Here is a 24,007-nt window from a genome sequence, read left to right on the forward strand (position 1 = left end):
GATGTTTCCTGGGTTCTGAGCATCTTAAAAGATAAATTAGCGAGACATTTGTGTTTTTACCTTTGTCACTGTTTAGCTTTTCTTCTCAGTTGGGAAGCTGGTACAAAGGTTTCATTCAGAGGAACAAACATCATCTAGATAAAACTGCACTAACATTACCTGAGAGGCTAGCATTAATGAGAGCAAATTAAAGTGCTATTGTTGTACTGTTTTTGGATAGTGAAAGCCGACAGGTAAGAAACACTTAAGTATCAACTACACTGCAGTGAAAACTAAAGCTTCAATTAACCCTGGCAATTTCTAAGAACTCCAAGGGTGACCATCTGTGAGGCAAACAGCTCAGAAAACTTATACATCTTGTTTTAATCTTTCTATGGATGATTATAATTTCAGGGTATAAATAAGGCTATTAGCAAGAACAGAACAACAACAATAATTACAGTAAGTATTTGCAGAGCACTTTGATCACACCATGACATCAGTCACTTTGCAGCTTCAAAATGGAAATCTCATGCTCAGTGTTTGCTCACTATGACTGCCCTTAAAGGGGGCCACACCATGTACTCACAAGGGTCTACTGGGACTCACAAGTTCTTTAAGGGATTTCATGTCAGCCCATCTTAAAGGAGCCTCAAGCCTAAACATCTGAAGGATATACCAGTCTACTTACACTGGAAGTTGTTTCCCAAATCATTATGCTGGACCAGAATGAAATCTGTTTTAACTCATTCACCTGGCATTTCACATTTGTGTGCACTATAGTAACCTCTGGAGGCATTAATTAGATTTGGTGGGCTGAGAAAGGGTACTAAGTTACATGCATACTTTATGTGCTATCAGTCTCGACAAGTGCTAGTAAAAAATGCACATGGATGAGATTGATGTAGTTCATCTGTTAACGAGACTTCTGCTTTTTGTTCATTGCAAAGGTCTCTATCCCTAGGCATAGCAGATGGCAGAAGGTACTTGTACACATATGCAGGATTTACCCAGTCACATTTTGGACTAATGTATCAATAACGCTCCCCTGTTACAAAATGGAATATTATAAAAACTTTATATCATAAATGGATGTTAGGTATAAAAAGCCTGAAATACAGAATCAGTGAATAAAGGTGTCCAAATGAATGTATTTCTATAATTTCAAAATAACATGGAATTTAGGTAAGCAGAAGCTATAACACTGTGTAAATTCTACTTTAAAGAACTACAACTAGTTATAACTTGCAAAAAAACAAGGCAAACTGCACCATGGGCTATCAGGGAAAATTCTAACTGCAAAACCACAGAAGGCGTAACAGAAAAGGGGCCAAAGAATAAAAAGTAGAATTCACATGAATGGTACAATTTCTACATGAGAAAAGACAGGATGAAGGTCTCCAGAGAGGAATATTGAATTGTCTAGGATTATAGAGTGGATGGCCAGAGTATGTTAGGTTCTACAAAAGATGAACCTGTGCTTTCTACCTGTGCTCCCACTTGGATCACTCATGTTTTTTTCTTGTATGGAAGAGCCTTCTTGGACTGGTTTTCTATCCTTAGGCCTTTTATCCAATAAGAAACAGATCCCTGATTTCCTTGTGGTCTGTGATTACTTGGAGCATCTGTGATTATTCCAACATCTTGTTCTTATTCAAAAGATTAGTCTTCCTAAAACTCACTTTTCCAGCTTCTCTTACAGCTAGAGGAGACAAGACACCAAGTTCTAGCTGACAGAAACCTGTTAAGGAGCTAATGTCGTTGCTTTCCTACAGAGGAAAAGGGGGCAAAGGATATCCTGCTGGCACAATCTCACCCTACCTCTTTCCTGAACTTAGATGCAATGCTATGTACAAAGGAGGAAAAAGATCTGATTCTTGATGGCAACCCTGAACAGGTAAACCAATGTTAGTTACCACCTTCCCTCTGGACTTCTTGCTAGGTAAGAAAATAAGTCCTTATATATTTTAGCCACTATTAGGTTTTCTGTTATTTTTTCATCCAAGAGGATTCTAAGATACAATATCCACTACTGTTAAGTCCTGGCAATCCAGGGACAAATCCATTTGGTTTCTGACCTTAAGGATCTTACCATCCAGTGAAGAAGAATGAGATGCAAACAAGGAGTCCTGACGCATGTGTGGTAAAAGTGGGTACAAGGTGCTATTAGAGCAGAGAATAATGAATGATTAAAGGCTATTGGTAGTGGCCAGGATTTCTGGGTGGAGGCAAAATCTGTGCTGGGTCTAGAAGAATGAGTGGCAATATTCCAAGGAGATAAGGATAAAAGCCAGGACATTTCAGGCAGAGGGACTGGCACAATTAAAGACAAAAAAGTGTGAAAGCATATGGTACATTCAGGAAATAAAAATTAATTTGGAAAAAGATGCTAATAAGGTAACTTTGAAAATGAATTAGTCTTTAAAACTAAAGGCAAGAAGTATAATAAGCACTGTAATCCAGCTGAAAAAGGGTTAACAATTCTGAAAGCACTATAAAAACACATTGGAATTGAACAATTAAGAAAAAAATAGTAGATGGTGGGAACCAGGTTTCTCACTGGGAATGGAAGGTTACAAACAAAGGGAAGAAGCTTGGAATGATACATGTGGTAATGGATTAGAAATGGAATCATCAGTATGAACTCATGTAGAGCTTTATATAAATACAGATGTCATATATAGAAATATTTGTAGATATGTATATACATGTTAGCAAGTTAGAGTATATACATATATTTCCTTACTCTGCTGGCTGAGAAGGCCTAGAAGTAACCACATCCCAGTAGCAACAAGCACATGAAGCACCCAGATCTTGGTTTCTAATACTATTCTCTAATAAAAGGAACTACTGCTCCTTGGAGAAATGACTGATGCTAGGACTGGGGCAAGGAATATAGAAGATGAGTTTGGAGCATCTAATAAGTGCCAGAAAGTAAGGAAGTGCTCAAAAATAAAATAAAACAAACAAACCCCCAAACCCCACAATGAAAGAGGTATGTTAAAGGGACATGTGACGGGTGCCTGGGTGGCGCAGTCGGTTAAGCGTCCGACTTCAGCCAGGTCACAATCTCGCGGTCCGTGAGTTCGAGCCCCGTGTCAGGCTCTGGGCTGATGGCTCAGAGCCTGGAGCCTGTTTCCGATTCTGTGTCTCCCTCTCTCTCTGCCCCTCCCCCGTTCATGCTCTGTCTCTCTCTGTCCCAAAAATAAATAAACGTTGAAAAAAAAAATTAAAAAAAAAAAAAAAAAAGGGACATGTGAGCCAACTGAAAGAGCTCCTAATGGGGCCAAAGCTGAAACACTATGAGCAACAAAATAGTTTGGGTTATAATCCCCAAATAAAATAAATATCCACATGTCCATATGGATACAAATGATTGATTAAATAAATAAATGAAGGAAAGGAGACAAATTTCCCATGCAGAAGAATTCCAAATAACTTATGTAGATACTCCATCCTCAAGGGGGTGGACCATAACTTCTCATTCCTTAAGTGCAGGCTGCACAGAGTGACTTCCTTCTAAAGAGTACAGTATGGAGGGGCACCTGGGTGGCTCAGTTGGGTAAGCGTCCGACTTCAGCTCAGGTCAGGATCTCGAGGTTCCCAAGTTCGAGCCCCATGTCGGGCTCTGTGCTGACAGCTCAGAGCCCGGAGCCTGCTTCGGATCCTGTGTCTCCCTCTCTCTCTGCCCCCTCTCCCACTCACGCTCTGTCTCTCTCTCAAAAATAAATAAAACTAGTTTTTAAAAAAAGAGTACAGTATGGAAAGGGGGAGAAAGTTAACTTTGAAGTAGAGAAACTTGACAAACACTAACTCAGGTAATCAAAGTTAACATCAACAGTGATGTCATGTTGATAGTATGTATTCTTTTTTTAATGTTTATTTTGAGAGAGAGAGAGAGAGAGAGAGAGAGAGAGAGAGAATGAGTGGGGAGAGGCAGAGAGAGAGAGGGAGAGAGAGAATCCCAAGTAAGCTCCATGCTGTTAGCACAGAGCCTGACTTGGGGCTCAGTTCCACAAACCACGAAATCATGACCTGAGCCAGAATCAAGAGTCAGACACTGAACTGACTGAGCCACCTAGGTGTGCCGATAGTATGTATTCTTGACATGATGTAATGAAAATGGCACTTTGCCTCTGTGTTCTTCTTCTTCCCCCCAAACCCATAACCCCAGTCTAATCGTAAGAAAAACATCAGACAAACCTCATTTGAGGAACATTCTTTAAAATACCTGATAGTACTCTTCAAAACCATCAAGGTTATAAAAAAAAACAAGGTAATCTGAAGGGTGCCTGGGTGGTTTAGTTGGTTAAGCATTGGACTCTTGATTTTGGCTCAGGTCATGATCTCACGGTTTGTGGGATTGAGCCCTGTGTTGGGCTTTGCACTGGCAGAGCCCGTTTAGGATTCTCTCTTTTCCTCTCTGCCCTTCCCCTGCTCATGCTCTATTTCTCTCCCAAAGTAAACATTAAAAAAAAAAAAAAAAACAGTTAATCTCAGAAACTGTAAGGGCCAAGAGGAACCTAAGGAGACATGACAACTAAATGCAATGTGGTGTCCTGACTGAGATTCTGGAACAGAAAAAGGATATTAGGTGAAAACTAAGAAAATCCAAGTAAACTATGTACTTTACTGTAAACAGTAATGTATTGACACTGGTTCATTAATTGCGACTAATATACCATACTAATATAAGATGTTAATAATAGGAGAAACTTGGTATGGAATATATGGTAGCTATGCTATTTCACAATTTTTCTATAAATCTAAAACTGTTCTAAAATGAAAAGTTTATTTAAAAGAATTAACTTTGTATGCTTACAGTCTATGATGTGAAGGGCAGACAGGGGTTGGGGGTAGGGGTGGGAGGTGTCTATAAGGCTGGAAATTTAGGCCGGAGCTAGATAGGAATCTTTCTACCAAATTAAGCAGTTTCAATGTTTTTCTAAAGGCATTGACAACAACTGAAGAGTTTTAAACAAGGTGAGCAACATGACCAGATTTGTATTCTATAAAGACTATTATGATGGTTTTATACTACCAAACTACCAAAGTCGGACACTTAACTGACTGAGCCACCCAGGCGCCCCTTTGCATGTATAGCTTTTAAAATCTTCATATATGATCCTGGTGCACATCAATGGTTGAGAACCACTCCTACACAGAACTGATTAATACACAATAAGAATTTGTCAGAGATCATGGGAGCTAGAGAAGACAGTAGCATGAAAATCAAGGAAGGGGCCAAGTCAAGACATATTTTAGAGTCAGAATCAATAGTTTTGTTTTGTTTTGTTTTGTTTTTTTGAAATGACTAGATGTGAAAGCAGGATGAAGCCAAACATGAAACACAACTTCTGGCTTGGGTAGCTGGGTAGAGGATGAGACTATTCATGACAGAATTCAGAAAAAAGGTTATGACAATGGTGGGACAGTGGTAGAGAAGAGAAGATAGTTTGTTTGCACATGACAAATTTTAAGGATCCCACAATATATTTAAATGGGTATTGCAACATGAATTTAGGTAGCTGGTAGGCACTCGAGATGTAGATTTGGGAGACAGATCACTGGTTTCCAGGTGGTGGCTGAAGTCATGATGAATTGACCAAGAGAAAAAATGAGACAGATGGAACTCATAGTAATACAACACTTAGGAGACGGGTAGAGGAAGAAGAATCAGCTTCTGTGATCAAATACTAAAGAACACTAAAAGAAACTAAAAATAACAGGTTTTGGAAGCAGAGATCAATGATGACCTTTATCAAAGTGTTTTGATCCTGGCTGTGCCAGCAGAAGGCAGAGTTGAGGAATAAGTAGGTCAATATGAGTAGGGGAGGTAGTGAATAGAGATGAGTCTGATAGGCAGTGGAAAGGAAAAGAGAGAACTTGGCTAAATCTTGAGGTGTCACCTAGATCAAAGAAGAGTTATTTGTTAAAGATGCAGAGAATCTTGAGTATCTTTGTAGAATGAGAGAAAACCTAACATTGAAAAAAAAAAATGAAAATACTGGAAAGAGATGGATCGTTGACAAACAAATTTCAAAAAGTGGGAGGAAGTGTGGGGAATTAAGTACACCAAAAACATAGTTAACTACGTAAGATGTCAAGACCAATCTCATCCTCTGATGAGTGAGAACAGGTGAGTTTGTGGTGGAAGGGAAGATTGTTCAATGAGTCCTTTCCCAATACTCTCTTCTTAATAACTTTAAAAAAATTGTTTGTTTTTATTTTTTTTTGAGACAGAGAGAGAGAGCAAGTTGGGGTGAAGGGCAGAGGGAGAGCAAGAATCTCAAGCAGGGCGCATGTCCAGCATAGAACCCAGTGTGGGGCTCGATCTCATGACCATGAGATCATGATCTGAGCAGAAAGAGTCAGATGCTTACCGACCGAGCCACCAGGCACGCCCCACCCGAATCCCTGGTGCTCTCTTTGTGAAGAGGCTGCAAGGTAGGGAACTTGAGAAAAGGAGGAACAGAAAAAAATGGAAAAGAAAACTAACAACATTTGAGTAAAGGAATATTAACAGCTAATTGGTCCATCTGAAGTTGTGACTCACATTAGTGATCATTTATTGGTGGCCTCCTGAGCACTCACTCCCCACTAATAAATAGCTCATGTATTTGAAATCTTTGAGTTTGTAGAGAAGCCACAGGAGACCTGGCTGAAACTAGAGGTGAACTGTTTAATCTATGCTAAGCCAATCAGCCACATTCCAAACCTATGGGTATAGTGATTGGTTTAGAGGTAAGTATGTGACTAAACTTGTCCAACAGAGTGCACCTTAGGTCTACTGCCAGAGATTTTAGGACAAAGATGGTTTCTCGTACCTGTTATGGATGAAAGAGGAAACATGATGCCCTGTAGCTGCTGAAAGCTGTTACTAGTTAGCTCAGGCTGCCTTAACAAAATGCCAAGGACTGGGTGGTTTAAAAAGTAGAAATTTATTTTCTCACAGTTCTGGCAGCCAGAAGTTCAGTATCAAGGTGGTATCAGAATTGGTGAGGTTCTGGTGAGGTATCTCTTGCTGGCCTGTAGACAGCTGTGTCCTCCATGCATGCTTGGGGAAAGAGATGTCTCTCCAGTGTCTCTCTTCTTATAAGGACACAGTTGTTTGTTTTTAATTTTTTTAAATGTTTATTTATTTCTGAGAGAGAGAGAGACAGAACACAAGTGGGGGAGGGGAAGAGACAGAGGGAGATACAGAATCTGAAACAGGCTCCATCCAGGCTCTGAGCTGTCAGCATGGAGCCAGACAGGAGGTTCACAAACTCAGGAATGGAAAGATCATGACCTGCGGTTGAAACTGGATGCTTAACTGAGCCACCCAAGCACCCCAGGACACAGTTTTATTGGATTAGGGCCCCACCATTATGATCTCACTTAACTATTATTACCTCGATAAAGGCCCTATCTCCAACAGTCACACTGGGGATTGGGGCTTCAACACATGAATTGGGGCAGAGTTGGGGAGACACAATTCAGTACATAACAAAAGCCATCTTGGTCTGGCCTCAGGATGGTACAACTTCAGGGTGAAACTAACTCTGAAAGAAAAATTGAAAGATAAAAAGAAGTTAGATGCCATTGTTAAGTAGCTGGATTAAGTTTCATTTGAAGCCTGTCCCACCTCTGGCTTTTTCAGTTATTAAGCCAATACATTCCCTCAATTATTTAAGCCAATCTGAGCTTTCTGTTATCTGTAACCAAAAGTAACCTGATAGTGGGGCACTTGGGTGGCTTAGTCAGTTCAGCATCCCACTCTTGATTTTGGCTCAGATCATGATCCCAGGGTCATGGGATTGAGCCCTGTGTTGGGCTCCAGGCTGAGCTTGCAGCCTGCTCAAGACTCTCTCTCTCCCTCTGCCCCTCTCCCCGCTTGAACTCTTTCTCTCTCTCTCTCTTAAAAAAAAAAAAAAAAAAAAGTAACCTGATAAAGCAGTTATACGATTTCCTCTACCACCTGGCAGTCTGGGGGCAATATATTTGTTTTTATCTAGATTAGGCCTGTCCAGGCTGGTAGTACAGAAAGTAGTAGTGACTTAGGACAGTGGAATTGAGGGTGAATAGAACTGATGACCATGAAATAAGCCCAAAATGACCAGAAATAAAAAAATAAAGAGGATAGAGGAGAAGGAGGGATGAGGGTGGGGTGCAGCTGATGGACTTCATGGGGCTTAAATCTGGGTTAAACAGAAATAAGGGAAAGGGGGGCACCTGATGAAGCATGCAACTCTTGATCTCAGGGTTATAAATCAGAGCCCCACGTTGGGTGTACAGATTACTTAAAAATAAAACCTTACAAAAGATTTTATTTTCTTTTAGGAAAGAAAAAAGAAAGGAGAAGAAAAGAAAAGAAAAGAAAAAGAAGGGGAAGAGAGATAGAATGTATGGGTTAATAATGAGGCCTTCTGAGTTTATTAACCCATGTCACCTAGTAACAAAAACAGTAACACTGTAACAATGGGAAGGAAATCCTGCTTTCAATGAGAGAAGCTCTTATATGTGGCTAGAAAGAACCACAAGGTCATAAACACCCATGAAAGAGAAACTTTAGCATGGACAGGAGCTAAAAACATGATGGCCATCCACCACCTCATTTTAACCTTCTGAAGGTCATTACAACAGATCTCCATTCCTTGCTCTTCAGGAAAAATCTCCTACTGGACACACCTATGAAAACAGCCTTTGGGGTGCGTGGCTGGCTCAGTCAGTAGAGCATGTGACTCTTGATCTCGGGGTTGTGCGTTGGTATAGAGATGACTTAAAACAATTAAAAACAAACAAGCAAACTGGGTTTGTCAAACGGAGGTCCTATGACAATTTTTTAAATCGTGTTTTTATTATGGCAATCTAAAAACAAAATCAATAGGAGCAAAGGTATAACTGCTACTTGATTTCAGTGCCTGGGTTTGCATTTATGATCTCGTTGGCAACAAGCAGCACAGATATAATATGGAAATGAAGCATCTGAGTACATAGCACACCGCAAAAGATTCTGCAGTATTTCAAATTGAGAAAAGTGGTAAGGGAATTGAGAAGATACACAGCACGTGATAGTAAAGATGGGCTGAAGACAAGTGAACCTACGTGGAGGAGGTCAGTACCTAATTAATAATGAGAGCTGCAATTTAGTTTTGGTAACACATCAGCAGTCACATTATGCTGTTAATTTGAATTTTATTGGCCTTGTGATGGTATTTATACTTATTTTGATTTTATAGTTGAAAAAGAGCTCTATGCACAAGGACTTTTATCTAGATTTGTATAACAATATGTCAATTTAAGTCAACCCAGAGATCTGAGAATTTTTTCCCCTTTAAATGGAGGTTTATACACTTTTCAACATTGAGAAATACTGTATTAGGAGATTCTGTTCCAGAGAATTCGCTTATTCTTTTTTTTTTTTTTAAGGTTTATTTATTTTGAGAGAGAGAGTGGGACAGGCACAGAGAACGAGGGAGAGATAGAATCCCAAGCAGGGTCTGCAATGTCAGTGCAGTTCCCAACCAGGGGCTCAAACTCACCAACCGCGAAATCATGACCTACGCTGAAGTCAGACGCTTAACTGACTGCGCCACCCAGGAGCCCCTCTTATTCCTCTTTAATGGCTGAAATATTGCTGGGGCGCCTGGGTGGCGCAGTCGGTTAAGCGTCCGACTTCAGCCAGGTCACGATCTCGCGGTCCGTGAGTTCGAGCCCCGCGTCGGGATCTGGGCTGATGGCTCAGAGCCTGGAGCCTGTTTTCGGTTCTGTGTCTCCCTCTCTCTCTGCCCCTCCCCCGTTCATGCTCTGTCTCTCTCTGTCCCAAAAATAAATAAACGTTGAAAAAAAAATTAAAAAAATAGCTGAAATATTGCAAAGTAGGGCAGAATCACCTCAAGTCTTCTTGGAAAGCAGTTTCAAGCGGAGAGGCAAAGGGTTTGGACTAAGTTGAGTACAGGCTCTGCCACGGGCTACCACACAACCTCTGAGAGAGATACTTTGTTAATTTACTCAAATGTGGCTTATAATAAGAGTATTCTAAGATATAGGAAGGTCACAGAAGGTGATCTATGTAAAATATATATGTAATGTAGTGCTGGATACATGGTAAGTGCTCAGTAAACTTTAGCTGATATTACTGTCATTATCATTAACTTATAACTTCCAGAAGGCTTCATGAACACCACAGAATCAAGCCTTGCACTATACTTCTTAGTTTAAACAGCCCTAAAGTCGTCCCAACTTCCCAAGAAGGTAAGACTAATTTAACAATGAAGTAGGGAAGCAGAGTAGAAAGTGCTAAACTAAGAATATAATAAGCCTCAAGTTCAAGTCCTGGTCCAACCATCTATTATCATGACTTTTAGAAAAGTCACTTACTGGGCCTGAACCTATTGGCTCATTTGCAAAATGGAGATAATTCCTAAGTTACAAAGTTCTTGCACAGAACGTTATAAAATACATCATACCTCACAAATATAAAGTCAAATTATTATTCAGTGAATTCCAGAAACATTTCTATATGGCACTTGTTGGGATGAACATTGGGTGTTACATGTAAGTGATGAATCAATCACTAAATTCTACTCCTGAAATCATTATTACACTGTATGTTAACTAACTTGGATTTAAATAAAGTTGAACAAAAATAAATGGCACCCCTTAAAGCTTGGAAAGGAAAAAATCTATCAGATGAAAAATTAGTAAATTATTAGGAACACCATTCCCACCTCCTACTGTTGAGCAATCAGGTACTGAAATGGTAAATTAGGACAACAAGCCAAACTGAAATTAACAGTCGAGCCTTTTACTTACTGCAACGGTGTAAGCAAGAGGCAACGAGAGGCACCAGCTCTCCAGCATTCCATTTTTCCCTGCGGAATGGCACTCGGTAAGGATCACGTAGATGCAGCACAGATGGGGGAAATTGTCTCCTGCCTTTTTATGGATCCGTGGGCAAAGGGGAGTGGGGCTGGGGGAAGAAGAGCTAAGAGGGGAATAGTACTGAGCCACCAAAGTGGAGAAAGTATCTCAGCAGCAGTCCTCATTATTGAGCATGACTGCCCAGGGGAGCCTTGACTGCAATCACTCCAGAAAACTGCAGTGCATTGGCTATACCCCAATTCTTGTGTGGGAATGGTAGCTCTTCCCATGAGGCCTTCCAGGAAAATCTTGTAATTGCCTATGGTCAGGTGTGAAACATCACACGTAGGATTCTGACTTGGAGCCAGACTCCTCACTCAAAGAAATAAAGGATACAAACACTCTTTACCTAAACATACAATAAACCTTATTCCAAGAAATAATATAAACTAAAAAAAATCAATAAATTTAGGAATTATTTTTTAAAGCCCATGAATAATAATGCCATAGCAAGTTGTGTAAGAACATTTTATATATATATATGTATAGATAGATGCATACATACATACATAATGTTATATATGTATATATAAAATATTTTTTAAAGACTTATTTTTAAGTAATATCTACACCTAACATGGGGGTTGAACTCACAACCCCAAGATCAAAGTCACATGCTCTACTGAATGAGCCAGCCAGGAGTCCCAAGAAAGAATTATATATTTAACCTCGATCACATCATGTAGAGAAACCTTTGTGATCTTCAATCTATAAAAGGTCTTATTTCTAATTATCTGTAAGTCAGCTGCTAAAAGCTCAGAACTACATTTTCTTTCTTTTTTTTTTTTTTAAGTTTATTTTGAGAGAGAGAGAGAGAGAGAGAGCACATGTACATGTGGGCACAGGGGACAGGGTGGGGGGAGGAGAGAGAGAGAGAGAGAGAGAGAGAGAGAGAGAGAGAGAGAGAGAATCCCAAGCAGGCTCCATGCTATCAGCACAAGCCTGACCTGGAGCTCGATCCTACCAATCGTGAGATCCTGACCTAAGCCCCTGACCTGAGCAACCCATGCGCCCTAGAACCATATGTTCTATAGAAACATTTTAAATGGTGATTAAGATACAAGACTAGCCCACACATGCTTTTTAAATCCATAATGTGGATGAAAAGAAATTTGTTTATTTTAAATGATCTTAGAAAACTGGCAAATTTCATTTTCCCAACAGCTGAAACACTGCCAATACATAATGCCTGGGGCAACATGAATCTTATTTAATACAAAAACAATATGATTCTTTTAAAACAACAACAAAACACATAAAACTTGTCAGCCATTTTTTTGCCACCTGATAACATAAGGTGTGTCTAAAAGTGATGTTGTTTAACTAAAAACTAGATGTGGACATCAAAATAAGTGTTGACCCTTCAAGTAAGTCACTTTGAGAGATTACCGTTTATTCCAATAATAAACATCTTTGAAATTTTATTTTCAGATAATGTCCTCATAGCAGGCCTATTAATTCTTTTTCATATCCTCAGTGGTGGCAAACTCTTTGCTTGAGGATAATACCCTTAATTTTTTTTTACAGTAAGTTGTTGTTCTTGTTGCTATAACATAACTAGCTTAGAAAGATCATATTCATTGAGATCTAGCTTCTGGTATGTTCTGTTTCCTTAAACAGCCTTAAACAGTCATACCTCATAAATCAAGTTCACACAGTATATACTGTACTAACACAAATGATAGTATCCTGTGTGCTTATTCTTTTTTAAGAAGCCAAAACTATCTGGAAATATGAGCTGAATGTTTTTTTTTAACATCAATAGCAAAACAGAAAATATACAGGGGATAAGGTTCCTCTTATGATTATAACAAACATCATATGAAATATGCAGGAATAAACTCAGCCAGAAATGTATAGAACTGATATGAAGAGAGCTATACAACTCTACAGAGGGGCATGGAAGATAATTTTAATAAATAGGAAGACGGTACATGGGTTTCTGAAGCTGAAGATTAATATTGTAAAAATGTAAATTCTCACCAAAATCATCCATAAAATTAAAGAAATTCATTCAAAATTCCAAAAATGTTTTTGAGAAGCTTAAACAAATAATTTAAAAGTTTATCTGGAAGAATACACATGCAGAAAGTGCCAGGAAAATACTGGAAGGGAAATAGTGATGCTAGTTGCGGTGGCATCGGGAAAGGGGGGTGGGGAAGTACTCATTTTTCCAGACATTAGAGTACACTATACATCAAGTATGTGTATACTTAGCCATGTCTCTAGTGCTAGGATATATAGTCAAAGCAGTGAAAAAGAATAGATAATCCAGAAACTAGTCAAAATGCATGTAAGAATTCTATCTGTAATAAAGCTAGTTTCAAATCAGTAGGTTATGGTTGGACTATTCAAAAAAGTGTTTGAAGAACATGAGCTACCAGGGAGCCTGGCTGGCTCAGCTGGTGCATCCTGTGACTCTGGATCTTGGTGTGGTGGGTCCAAGCCCCAACTTGGGTGTAGAAGAAAGAAAGAAAGGAAAGAAAGAAAGAAAGAAAGAAAGAAAGAAAGAAAGAAAGAAAGAAAGAAAGAAAGAAAGAGAGAAAGAAAGAGAGAAAGAGAGAGAGAGAGAGAGGGAGGGAGGGAGGAAGGAAGGAAGAAAGAGAAAGAGAGTGAGGAAGAAGAAAGGAAGAGAGAGAGAGAGAAAGGAAGGGGTGCCTGGCTGGCTCAGTCGGTGAAGCATGTGACTCTTGATCTCGTGATTGTAGGTTGAAACCCCATGTTGGGTATCGAGATTACTTAAAAAAATAAAATCTTTAGGGGAGGTGCCTGGCTGGCTCAGTCAGTACAGCATGCAACTCTTGGTCTCGGGATTGTGAATTCAAGCCCCATGTTGAGCGTAGAGCCTACTAAAAAATAAATAAATAAAATATAAATAAATCAATAAAATCTTTAAAAAAGACAAAGAAAAAGAAAATGGCCTACGTATTTGGAAATAATAAATTTATATGCCAATGCTATATCTAACACCAAAATAAATTCCAAGTAATGTAAAAAATACTCCTTAATAGGCCTAAAAAATATATGTGCTTACTAAAAAGTAGGGTAGAAAAGACTCTTTTGAACATGACGCCAAAGCTAAAAAGTTAAAAATGAAAGAAAAAGACTAATACATTGTTTATAAAAGCTTATGGGAAGATATGCTACAAAAGACTCCAGTGGAGATACTGCAAAACACTGCAATGTACTACTGATCTATAAGGAACACTTAGAAAATACTTAGAAATGACCTCAGTAGAAAATGTGCTAATGCCATCAACAAACATTCACCAAAAAAATGCAAATGGCCACCAAACACTTAAAAATATTCATCACAGTAACGAAAAATGTCTTTGGGGGGTGCTTTCAACTGCAAGTAACAGAAGATCTTGGCTTAAATAATGAGAGAAAAATATCTCTCATGACTGGAAGTCCAGAGGTTGGGCCAGTTCTAGGTGTGGTTTCATCTTTAGCTCAAGGATGTCATCAAGGACCCACGTTCTTGCCATTTCTCCATCCTGCTCTTTGAGCATCACCTTCACCCTAAGGCTCGTTTCCTTTGCCAGTTACGACATGGCTGCTGCAGCTCCAGGCATCACACTGACACAACAACATCCAGAGGAAGAAAAGGACTATTTCTTTCTTACGTCTTTTTTTAGGGATGGAGAACTTATCTCACAAGCCCCTCAACAGGCTTGCTCTTGGATTTCTCTGGCCAGAATTGAGAGTCACAAACTATCTCTAAATCAGTCTCTGAAAATAGAATGGGTTCCTATGATTACCTTGGACTAGAGGTTCTCAGAGTGTGGTCCAGGGATCCCCAGGGGCCCAAAACACTTTAAGGGGGTCCACAAAAGGTCAAAATTCTTTTCCTAATAATATCAACATATTCTTTGTCTTTTTTTTACAGTGGTGACAGGTGCACTGATGATGCATAGGCAATGGTGGATAAAACTGCTGGCACCTTAGTCTGAATCAAGGCAGTGGCACCAAACTGTACTGCAGGTGACTATTTTCTTCACCAACCATGCATCGACAGGAGAAAAAAAAAAGTCTGTTTCACTTCGGCATATCCTTGATGAAGCGAAACAATTGTTTTCATGGAACACCATTTGTACTTTGGCATTTTCTCAGAAACAAAGTAAGCCTGGCAGGAAAACAACTGACACCATTTGTTGCCATTAATAAAATTCAAGCTTTTAAGCAAAAAGTTAGAGTTCTAGAAAACTTGTGTCCACCATGCTTAGCTTAACAGCTTTCTGACACTTCAACACTGTTCTGAGGAGAATAAGGTATTTTTGACATGGTATAATTAAATGTGTCAACGTTTGGAAGACATGCACAACTCAGTGAACCAATATTTTCCAGATGACACATACGGTATCACAAAATCATACATGGGTAAAAGATCCATTCAAAGTGCAAGACGATCAATGGATTTTAATGTAACAGAGTAAGAGAAGTACACTGACATGGTTTCAAGTATTATATTGCAATTCACCTTTAAGAAACTACCACTTATTGGAATTTGGTATAATATCAAAGAAGAGTATTCACATTCATCCTAAGAGACTATTAAAGTACTCCTCCTCTTTCTAACTACTCACATTTCTCTGTGAGATCAGCTTTTCCTCACATATCTAAAAGAGAACAACAAATCACCACAGACTCAATACAGAAGCAAACATAAGAATCCAGTGTAACAGGTGAGAGGATTAAGAGGTACAAACTTCCAGTCTTAAAATAAGTTGCAGAGACAAAAAGTACAATGTAAGAAATATAGCCAATAATATCATAATAACATCACATTGTGACAGACAGTGACTTATCACAGTGAGCACTGAGTAATGTACATACTGTAAATCAATATGTTGTACATCTGAAACTAATATAACACTATGTGTTAAGTATACTTAAAAAAAAAAAAAGAATCTGGTCATCTTCTCTTAGAGGCCAGATATTAAGGAGATTTGCAAAAATGTAAAGCTATGCCATTCTTCTCATTAACTTGTTTCTTTTGGAAAATATTTTTAATAAAAATGGTATTCATGCTAATACGTAGTGGGTTTATTACTGTTATTTTAAATGACTTAATAAATATTTACATTTTTCTTCGGTTTAATTTCTAATATAGTAAACATTGACAACTATGATCCATATAAATAAAAGCTCTTGGGGGTATAATTTTTCAGTGTCAAGGAGTCCTGAGACCAAACAGTTGGAGAACTGCTGCCTTTTGGCTTAATTTTCTGGGGTGACCAGGAGAATGGCAGGACCACTAACTTTTTTAAAAAAAGAGCATGATGGGGGCACCTGGGTGGCTCAGTCAGTTAAGCGTCTGACTTCGGCTCAGGTCATGATCTCACAGTTCATGAGTTCGAGCCCCTCATTGGGCTCTGTGCTGACCGCTTAGAGCCTGGATGGAGCCTGCTTCTGATTCTGTGTCTCCCTCTGTCTCTGCTCCTCCCCTGCTCATGCTCTGTCTCTCTCTCTCTCCTTCAAAAATAAATAAAAACATTAAAAAAAATTTAAAAAGAGCATGATGGCTTAATTAAGTATTTGACTTATCATTTTGGCAAAGTGAAATGTTGTGATCAGTGGTATAGAAAAACAAGCATACTCACACACTGTCAGGGGAGACTGCATTGAGAAACCTTTTCTGAGGAAACTCTGTCAATACAAATGAAAATTCTTTTTTTTCTAAATTTTTTAATGTTTATTTATTTTTGAGAGAGGCAGAGAGAAGAGGGAAAGAAGAAGCAAGCACAAGCGGGGAAGGGCATAAAGAAAGGGAGACACAGAACCCGAAGCAGACTCTGCACTGTCAGCATAGAGCCCGATGTGGGGCTTGAACCCACGAATCACAAGATCATGACCTGAGCCGAAGTCAAACATTTACCCCACTGAGCCACCCAGGCGCCCCCGTATGAAAATTCTTGAAGAATAAATTTGATGGAAAATTCAATTTCTAGAAATATATCCTAAGAATGTAACCAGAAGAATATATTAAGCATTTGTCACGGCACTGTCGTACATTATCCTGAAAAACTGTACACCATCTAAATAGTCATCTTCAGAAAACTGACTGAACTACTGTATATCCATGTAAGGGAAAATCATGTAGCTACTTAAAAATGTTACTTAGGGACTCCTGGGTGACTCAGTGGGTTGAGCATCTGGCTCTTGATTTCAGCTCAGGTCAAGATCTCATGGTTTATGAGATAGAGCCCTGCATCGGGCTCTGTGCTGACTGTGTGGAGCCTGCAAAAATATTTCTTATAAACCTAAATTTACTGATATGGAAAGAAGTCCATGATTTTTTTAGGTGGGGGAAAAAATAGGGTACAAAATCGTACCTTTAGTAAGATCTCATTTTTTAAAAATTAATATATGTAATAACAAATATACATATGTATAGGAAAAGTCTGGAAGAATTTACAGTTTTCTCTGATTGAAACGCTCAAGGAGTTCCTTCTATTTTCTTCTTCACACACCTCAAATGTTCTTTTTCTTTTTAAGTAAACTCAAATAACCTTTATATTCAGGAAACTTATAAAAATATTTTTACAATCGCTATGTATATAAACTCTACACAATATCCACAGGTAGAGGATCCGTGCTTGGGAAGGAAGGAAAAAAAGATGGTATGGGCAGTAGTAATAGTAACACTTGAAAAGTCTCAAAGTCTTTTTTCTAACGGTCACCCATTTACATGGAGGAAAAGATGCCATGGAACCTGTGAGAGCCTTGGTAAGGGGACCCAGACAGGGTGCTGTAGACAGTTGGATCCAGGACCCATTTACCCTAGGGCCACAGAAGTTCAGAGAAAGGTCAGTTTTAAAACACTCCAATTTGTCAGACCACATAAGGCCAACAACTGCAGATGCTCAGACGGTAAGGGCAAAGAATCCAGAAAGAGAAAGAAATTATTGGAAAAGGCAAAGAGTAGCAGGAGGAGGTGGAAAACAAATAACCCATGCTAGAAGACCAAACTCCAATTATCTGGAAACTTCCTACTCACCAACTACGGCAGGTACTTGCCACATTGTTAAGTGACATTAAGACTGCTCTCTCTTTCCATTTGGTAACTGTGTTTTTGGTGTGCCAAAACCTTTTCATTTATAGTACTTCTTAATCATCAGACAGCAAACACAGCTGGCACCAGTCAGGTCTGCCCAGCCTAGCCTTTGAAGCCAGCTCCTGGGAAAGCTCGTGCACCCTCTGCTGGTCAGCTCCACTCCAGGACAAGAGGGTCTGTGTCCTACAGAGACAATTTCACAAATCACAGGGATACACTTTTGTGTTCTCTATATAGCTAATTTCAGCGAAGAGCTTGGAAACCATTTCCTCAAACTGCCACCTGAAGGAAACAATTACAGATAAAAACAATGCCTTCCTTTGTTACACCAAAGAAAAACATCATAAAAACTAAAGTACTGTGAGAAAATATACCATAAAAGGCATGTTAAATTCAAATGATTTCATCTTATTATATAATTAAATAAGTAAAGGCATGCAACACCTAATCTGACTATAAGGCTCTATTAGAGTTTTACTCTGGTCGAAAACCTGAGAATTACTATAACAATAATATCTACATAGGTTTTATAATTTACAAAAAGCTCTCACATTCACTTTTACAACTCATCCTTACAATAATACAATAAGTAAGGGAAGGAGGCAGGACAAGCATCTTTATCACCATTTTACAGATGTGGGAGACGAGGCTCAAAGAGGTTACATGTGTTGCCTCATTCACACAGCTATCAGACTCCATACCCCAAGCAGGCTTCCTGACTCCAAATGCTATGGTCTACTCAGTACACTATTACACCTAAGCTGCTGATCTATAAGGAGTTTTCAATAGAGCTGGTATGTATTTCAGGCAGAGGAGTAAAAAGCCTAAAACCTATGTTTTTATAATACATTCCATTTTGTTTCAAAAGTCACCAAAACTTCAGATGCTGAACTCTAAATCTGGGGATTTGTACTGTAGGCAGTGCTTTGTCCTAAAATAACATGAGTGTTTTTTTTTTTTCTGAGAGAGAGAAAGAAAGAGAGAGAGAGAAAGAACGAGTGGAGGAGGGGCAGAGAGAGAGGAAGAGAGAGAATCCCAAGCAGGCTCCTTGGTATCAGCAGAGCCTGACGTGGGGCTTGATCTCACGAATCATGAGATCATGACCTGAGCTGAAATCAAAAGCCATATGCTAAACCAACTGAGCCACCCAGGCGTAACCAAATACCAGTTTAACAAGGGGAGTGGACATTTTAATAAGAAATCTACTGAAAACCAAATAACATTAACTTCGGAATTTCTATATGTGGCATGTCTATGCCCATAAAGGGTAGATCCTACCAGGCTTTGTACCTTCTGCATTCACTTGGTCAATTCTATTTATTTGGTTTGAAATGGGGTGGGAATCCTCACGTTCTGGTCCTTTCTCTGGAATCTTTACAATCTTAATAATTTCTCCCTTATGAAAAAGGCATTATGGATACTGTTTTGTTGGACACTTCAGCATGCTGAAGAAGATTCAGTGTAATTCAGCTATAAACACATAGATCCCCAAAACGAAAGATCAAAACAAAGTAGTAATGATAAACAGAATCAAACATTATATAGCACTTGCTATGTGCCAGGCATTACTTTAAATGCTTTACTGTGTTACTCATTTAGTCCTCCCAAACAGATAAATAAGTGAGGCATAGACAAGTTAAAGTAATTCTAGTTAAGTGGGATACCCTGGTTGGTATAGCTAGTACGTTTTGAGGCTGAGATCTACACGCAGGCAGGCTGGTAACTGAGTTCATCTTAAGTTTACTTTTAAAATGCAATAGGGGTACCTAGGTGGCTCAGTTGGTTAAGCATCCAACTCTTAATTTTGGCTCATGCCATGCTCTCATGGTCTGTGAGATTGAGCTCCGTGTCATGCACTGCGCTGGCAGTGAGGAGCCTGCTTGGGATTCTCTGCCTCTCTCTCTCTCTCTCTCTCTCTCTCTCTGCCCCTCCCCCACTTGTGCACGCACGCCTATTGCATTTCAAAAGTAAACTTTTAATTTTAGAATAGTCTAAGATTTACAGAAAAGTTGCAGATAGTACAGAAAGCTCCCATATTCTAACCTAGTTTCCTATATTACTAAAATCTTACACTAGCATGGTAATTTGTTACAATTAATAAGCCAATACTAATGCATTACTATAAACCTAAGCCCATACTTTATTCAAATTCCCTTTATCTTCATTCGATGTATTTTTCTCTCATAGAATTCCATCTAGGGCATCATGTTATATTTCGTGATCAGGTCTCCTTAGGCTCCACTTTGGCTCTAATAGTTTCTCAGACTTTCTTTGTTTTTGAAGACCTTGACAATTTTGAGGAATACTGATCAAGTATCTTGTAGAATGTCCCTCAATATTTATGAGATGTTTTCCTCATGATTAGACTGGGGGTTTGGGTTTTAGGGAAAAAAACTACTGAAGTAAAGTGCCATTCTTATCACATCATATCAAGGGTATTCATGATATGAATATGACTTATCAGGGTTAATGTTAACCTTGATCACCTGGCTGAGGCAGTGATTGACAAGTTTCTCCACTGTAAACTTATTCCCTTCCTCCTTTCCATACTGCATTCTTTAACTTTTTTTTTTTCAGTATTTATTTTTGAGAGGAAGAGACAGAGCATAAGCGGGAAAGGGGCAGACAGAGGGAGACACAGAATCCAAAGCAGGCTCCAGGCTCTAAGCTGTCAGCACAGAGCCTGAAGCGAGGCTCGAACTCAAGAGTTGTGAGATCATGACCTGAGCTGAAGTCGGTCGCTTAACCAATGAGCCACCCAGTGGTCCCTCCATACTGTATTCTTAAGAAGGAAGTCACTATGTGCAGCCCACACTTAGGGAGTAGCGAGTTATGCTCCACTTCTTTAAGGGCAGAATAGCTACATAAATTATCTGGAATTCTTTTACATGGGAGATTTGTCTCTTCTCCCCCATTTATTTACTCAATCACTTGTTTCTATCAGTATGGATTCAAAGACGTTTCTTTTACACTGTGGGTTATAACCCGATACTATTTTATTTATTGCTCAAACTGTTCCTGTTTTGGCTATTAAGAGTTCTTTCTTCTATAGTTTCTTTCTATAGTTGGCTCCTATATTCTTTTGACATACTCTCATCATTGTGTTTTTGTTTTGGAGCACTTGCCTTATTTTCCGGCACTACAAGATACTGCAGGCTCATGTTGTATATTCGTTAACCCAATCCTAGAATCAGCTACTTCTCCGAAGAGTGTCTGTTTCTTTTATTGGGGAATGGACCAGGTACTGGGTGTGCTCCTTGCTACAAGATTGCTTCTAGGCCCTCTCAAAAACAAGGAAATATATGTGGGAATACCAAACCTTGTATAAACACGTTTTTATAAATGCTTCTACATGTATCTACCATTATCTATAGCAAGCTAGAGTTCATACTTTATCAACTAGAGTACAGTGCTTATGAACAGTTCCTACTGCCTTTAGTTTTAGTCTCATTTTCAAGTTACTTGGTTCCTTTCAGTGAGGTTATTAAATACATTTATAATACAATTAGATTCTTTTATCAGTCTGCCCTCCATCCTGAATCCCATTTCCCCTTATTTATTTTTAAAATTTGCATGTGTTAAGGTTTACTCTTTGTGCTGTAGAGCTCTGTGGGTTTTAACAAATGCAGTGTCATGTATCCACCATTTCAAAACCATGAAATAGTTTCACCACACAAAAAAGATCCTCTGTGCTACCAAATCAACCCTCTTCTCTCCTTAAACTACCTGTTTTGGTTACATTTCCCTAACAGAGAATGTACTAGACATCATTGGTTCTCATCCTTTCCCCTTACAACAACGAGTTGACATTTATAAACTCATGTAATTCTCACTTCAATCCTGAGTATTTCCTCTTAGCAGGTGATTGAATGAAACTCAGAGAGAATAAGTGGCTTGGTTAAGATCCCACTAAGTGGTGGTGCTGGAGCTACAACTTGTGCCTCTTGACTCCTGGTATGATGCTCTTTCTACTACATAACACGGCTTCCTTGCTTCCAGCTGGAAGAGAGATGGTTATGCAGAGAGACAAGAAGACAGAAGTGATGGTAAGTGATCATATCTTACATTAACAGAAGTCTTTACACTAAAAATACTAAAGTGGAATTGTAGGGGTGCCTGGGTGGTTCAGTTGGTTAAGTGACTGACTTCGGCTCAAGGATCATGACGGTCAAGCCCCACGTCAGGCTCTCTGCTGTCAGTGCAGAGCCCGCTTCAGTTCTTCTATTTCCCCTCTCTGTTCCTGCTCCACTCTCATGGTGTGTGCACGGTCTCTCTCAAAAATAAATACATAAATGTTAAAAAAAATAAAGTGGAATTGTAGTTCTGGTAATTTGGTGAACTGACACCCCAAAAACCTTTCTGTTATAAAATACTCCCAAAGGCTGAATAAAAACATTAAAAAAGGGGCGCCTGGGTGGCTCAGTCGGTTGAGCATCTGACATTATCAGATTAAAGGGAAAAAATTATATGATTATGTCAGCTGATATAGAGAAAGTAGTTGATTAAATTCAACACCCATTCATGATTAAAAATCAAATAAACAAAGGGTGCCTGAGTGGCTCATTAGATTAAGTGTCGGACTCTTGATTTCAGTTCAAGTCTTGATCTCATAGTTGTAGGATCAAGCCCTGAGTAGGGCTCTGAGCTGAGTGTGGAGTCTGCTTAAGATACTCTCCCTCTCTCTCTCTCTCTCCCTGACTCCCCTTCTGCCCCTTCGCCCAACTCATGCATGCTATCTCTCAAAATAAACAAATATTTTTTTAAAAAAATCAAATAAGACTTTTAGCAAATATGGAATGGAAGAGAATTTCATTAATCTGATTAAGAGTAGCTATTGAAAACTTACAATGTTATCCTAATGGTGAACTATTAGAAATATTCTGTTTATAAACATGAATAAAACAAGAATGGCCACCTCCACCAGTTTTATTCATTGTATTAGAAGTCCTGGCCAGCACAGTAAGAAAAGAAAGAGTAATAAATGGTAAGAGTTGAGAAGGAAGTAATAAAGCTGTCACAGTTTCCTGAGGACATGATTATCTACATAGAAAAATCCCCCAAATCTTACAAATGACTTTTTTTGTTTTTGTTTTTGCTTTTTTACAAATGACAATTATTATTGCTAAAGATAAAGTTTGTCAAGGTTGCTAAATAAAAGACCAATATACAAAAAGAAAATTTGCATTTTTATATGCTAGCAAAAATATAGTTAGAAAATCTAATTTAAAAATTTACCATTTATAACACTGACCAAAAATATAATGTACTTAGGAAGTTTAAAATATGCAAATCCCTTATGAAAAAAATTATAAAACTTCATTGAAAGACACTACAGATCTAAATAAATGGAGAGACATATGGTCTTCATAAGTAGGATAATTTGATATGGTAAAGATGTTAGTTCTCTTCAAGTTGATACACAGATTTAATGCTATTCCAATCAAAATTCCAATAAGGTTTTTTTGTGGAACTGAAGCAGATTTAAAAAGGTATTTGAAAATGCAAAAGGCAAAAAAGAAATAAGATACTCCTGAGAAATGGAATAAGGTAGAGGATTTGTCCTACCAGCTCTCAAGCCTTACTATAAAAGTGGTCAGGTATTAGCCCAGTAATAGAAATACAACAATGGAACAGAAAACACAGACTAGAAACAGACCTAATTATAAATGTAAACTTGATATACAATGAAGTTAACACTGCAGATCTGTGAAGAAATGAGGGAACCTTCAAAAAAATAGTTCTGGGACAACTGATTTTTCATGTAGGAACAAAAATTAGGAATAATAAATGGGTGTTCATTTAAGCTGCCAAGTTTGTGGTACTTTGTTACACAGCAAGAGAAAAGAAATACATTCTTTAACATGTATACCAGGAGACAGGTTAAAGGATGTCTGTAACAGTACTTTTCTAGGAATAAAAAACTTGAAAGAAACAAAAGCCCAGTCAGTAGAGGATGGATAAATTGTAGTAAATTCATACAATTAAATACTATATAGCAGTAAAAATAAATGAAATGAACTATAGGTACTTTGTCAAGTATAATGTTGAAGAAAAAATAGGTGGGGC

At 38.6% G+C, this 24,007-nt stretch overlaps 1 protein-coding gene and 1 long non-coding RNA gene across 7 annotated transcripts in view; one reads left to right on the plus strand and one right to left on the minus strand.

Moving 5' to 3' along the window:
- The window catches only part of METTL8 (methyltransferase 8, tRNA N3-cytidine), an 86,041-nt gene that overhangs the window by 56,698 nt on the left and 5,336 nt on the right, over positions 1–24,007 (minus strand). For 3 of the 6 annotated variants that reach the window (XM_040475366.1, XM_040475370.1, XM_040475371.1), the window contains exon 1: positions 10,777–10,831. The exons of 1 other annotated variant lie outside the window; for it this stretch is intronic. In XM_040475366.1, the coding sequence (XP_040331300.1) occupies positions 10,777–10,824 (48 nt within the window). In that variant the 5' untranslated portion in view covers positions 10,825–10,831. Of the gene's footprint in view, positions 1–6,806; positions 7,150–10,776; positions 10,832–17,884; positions 18,096–24,007 lie in introns of those variants that run through there. 2 more of the 6 variants (XM_040475369.1, XM_040475368.1) reach the window with 2 other exon arrangements.
- LOC121030689 (uncharacterized) lies at positions 8,287–15,465 on the plus strand. The gene is made up of 2 exons (XR_005790356.1): positions 8,287–8,685; positions 14,774–15,465. It is a non-coding gene; the product is annotated as an uncharacterized LOC121030689 (long non-coding RNA).

Source organism: Herpailurus yagouaroundi, unplaced genomic scaffold, assembly GCF_014898765.1.
Source record: "Herpailurus yagouaroundi ecotype Mexico unplaced genomic scaffold, PumYag 140, whole genome shotgun sequence".
Classification (NCBI taxonomy): domain Eukaryota; kingdom Metazoa; phylum Chordata; class Mammalia; order Carnivora; family Felidae; genus Herpailurus; species Herpailurus yagouaroundi.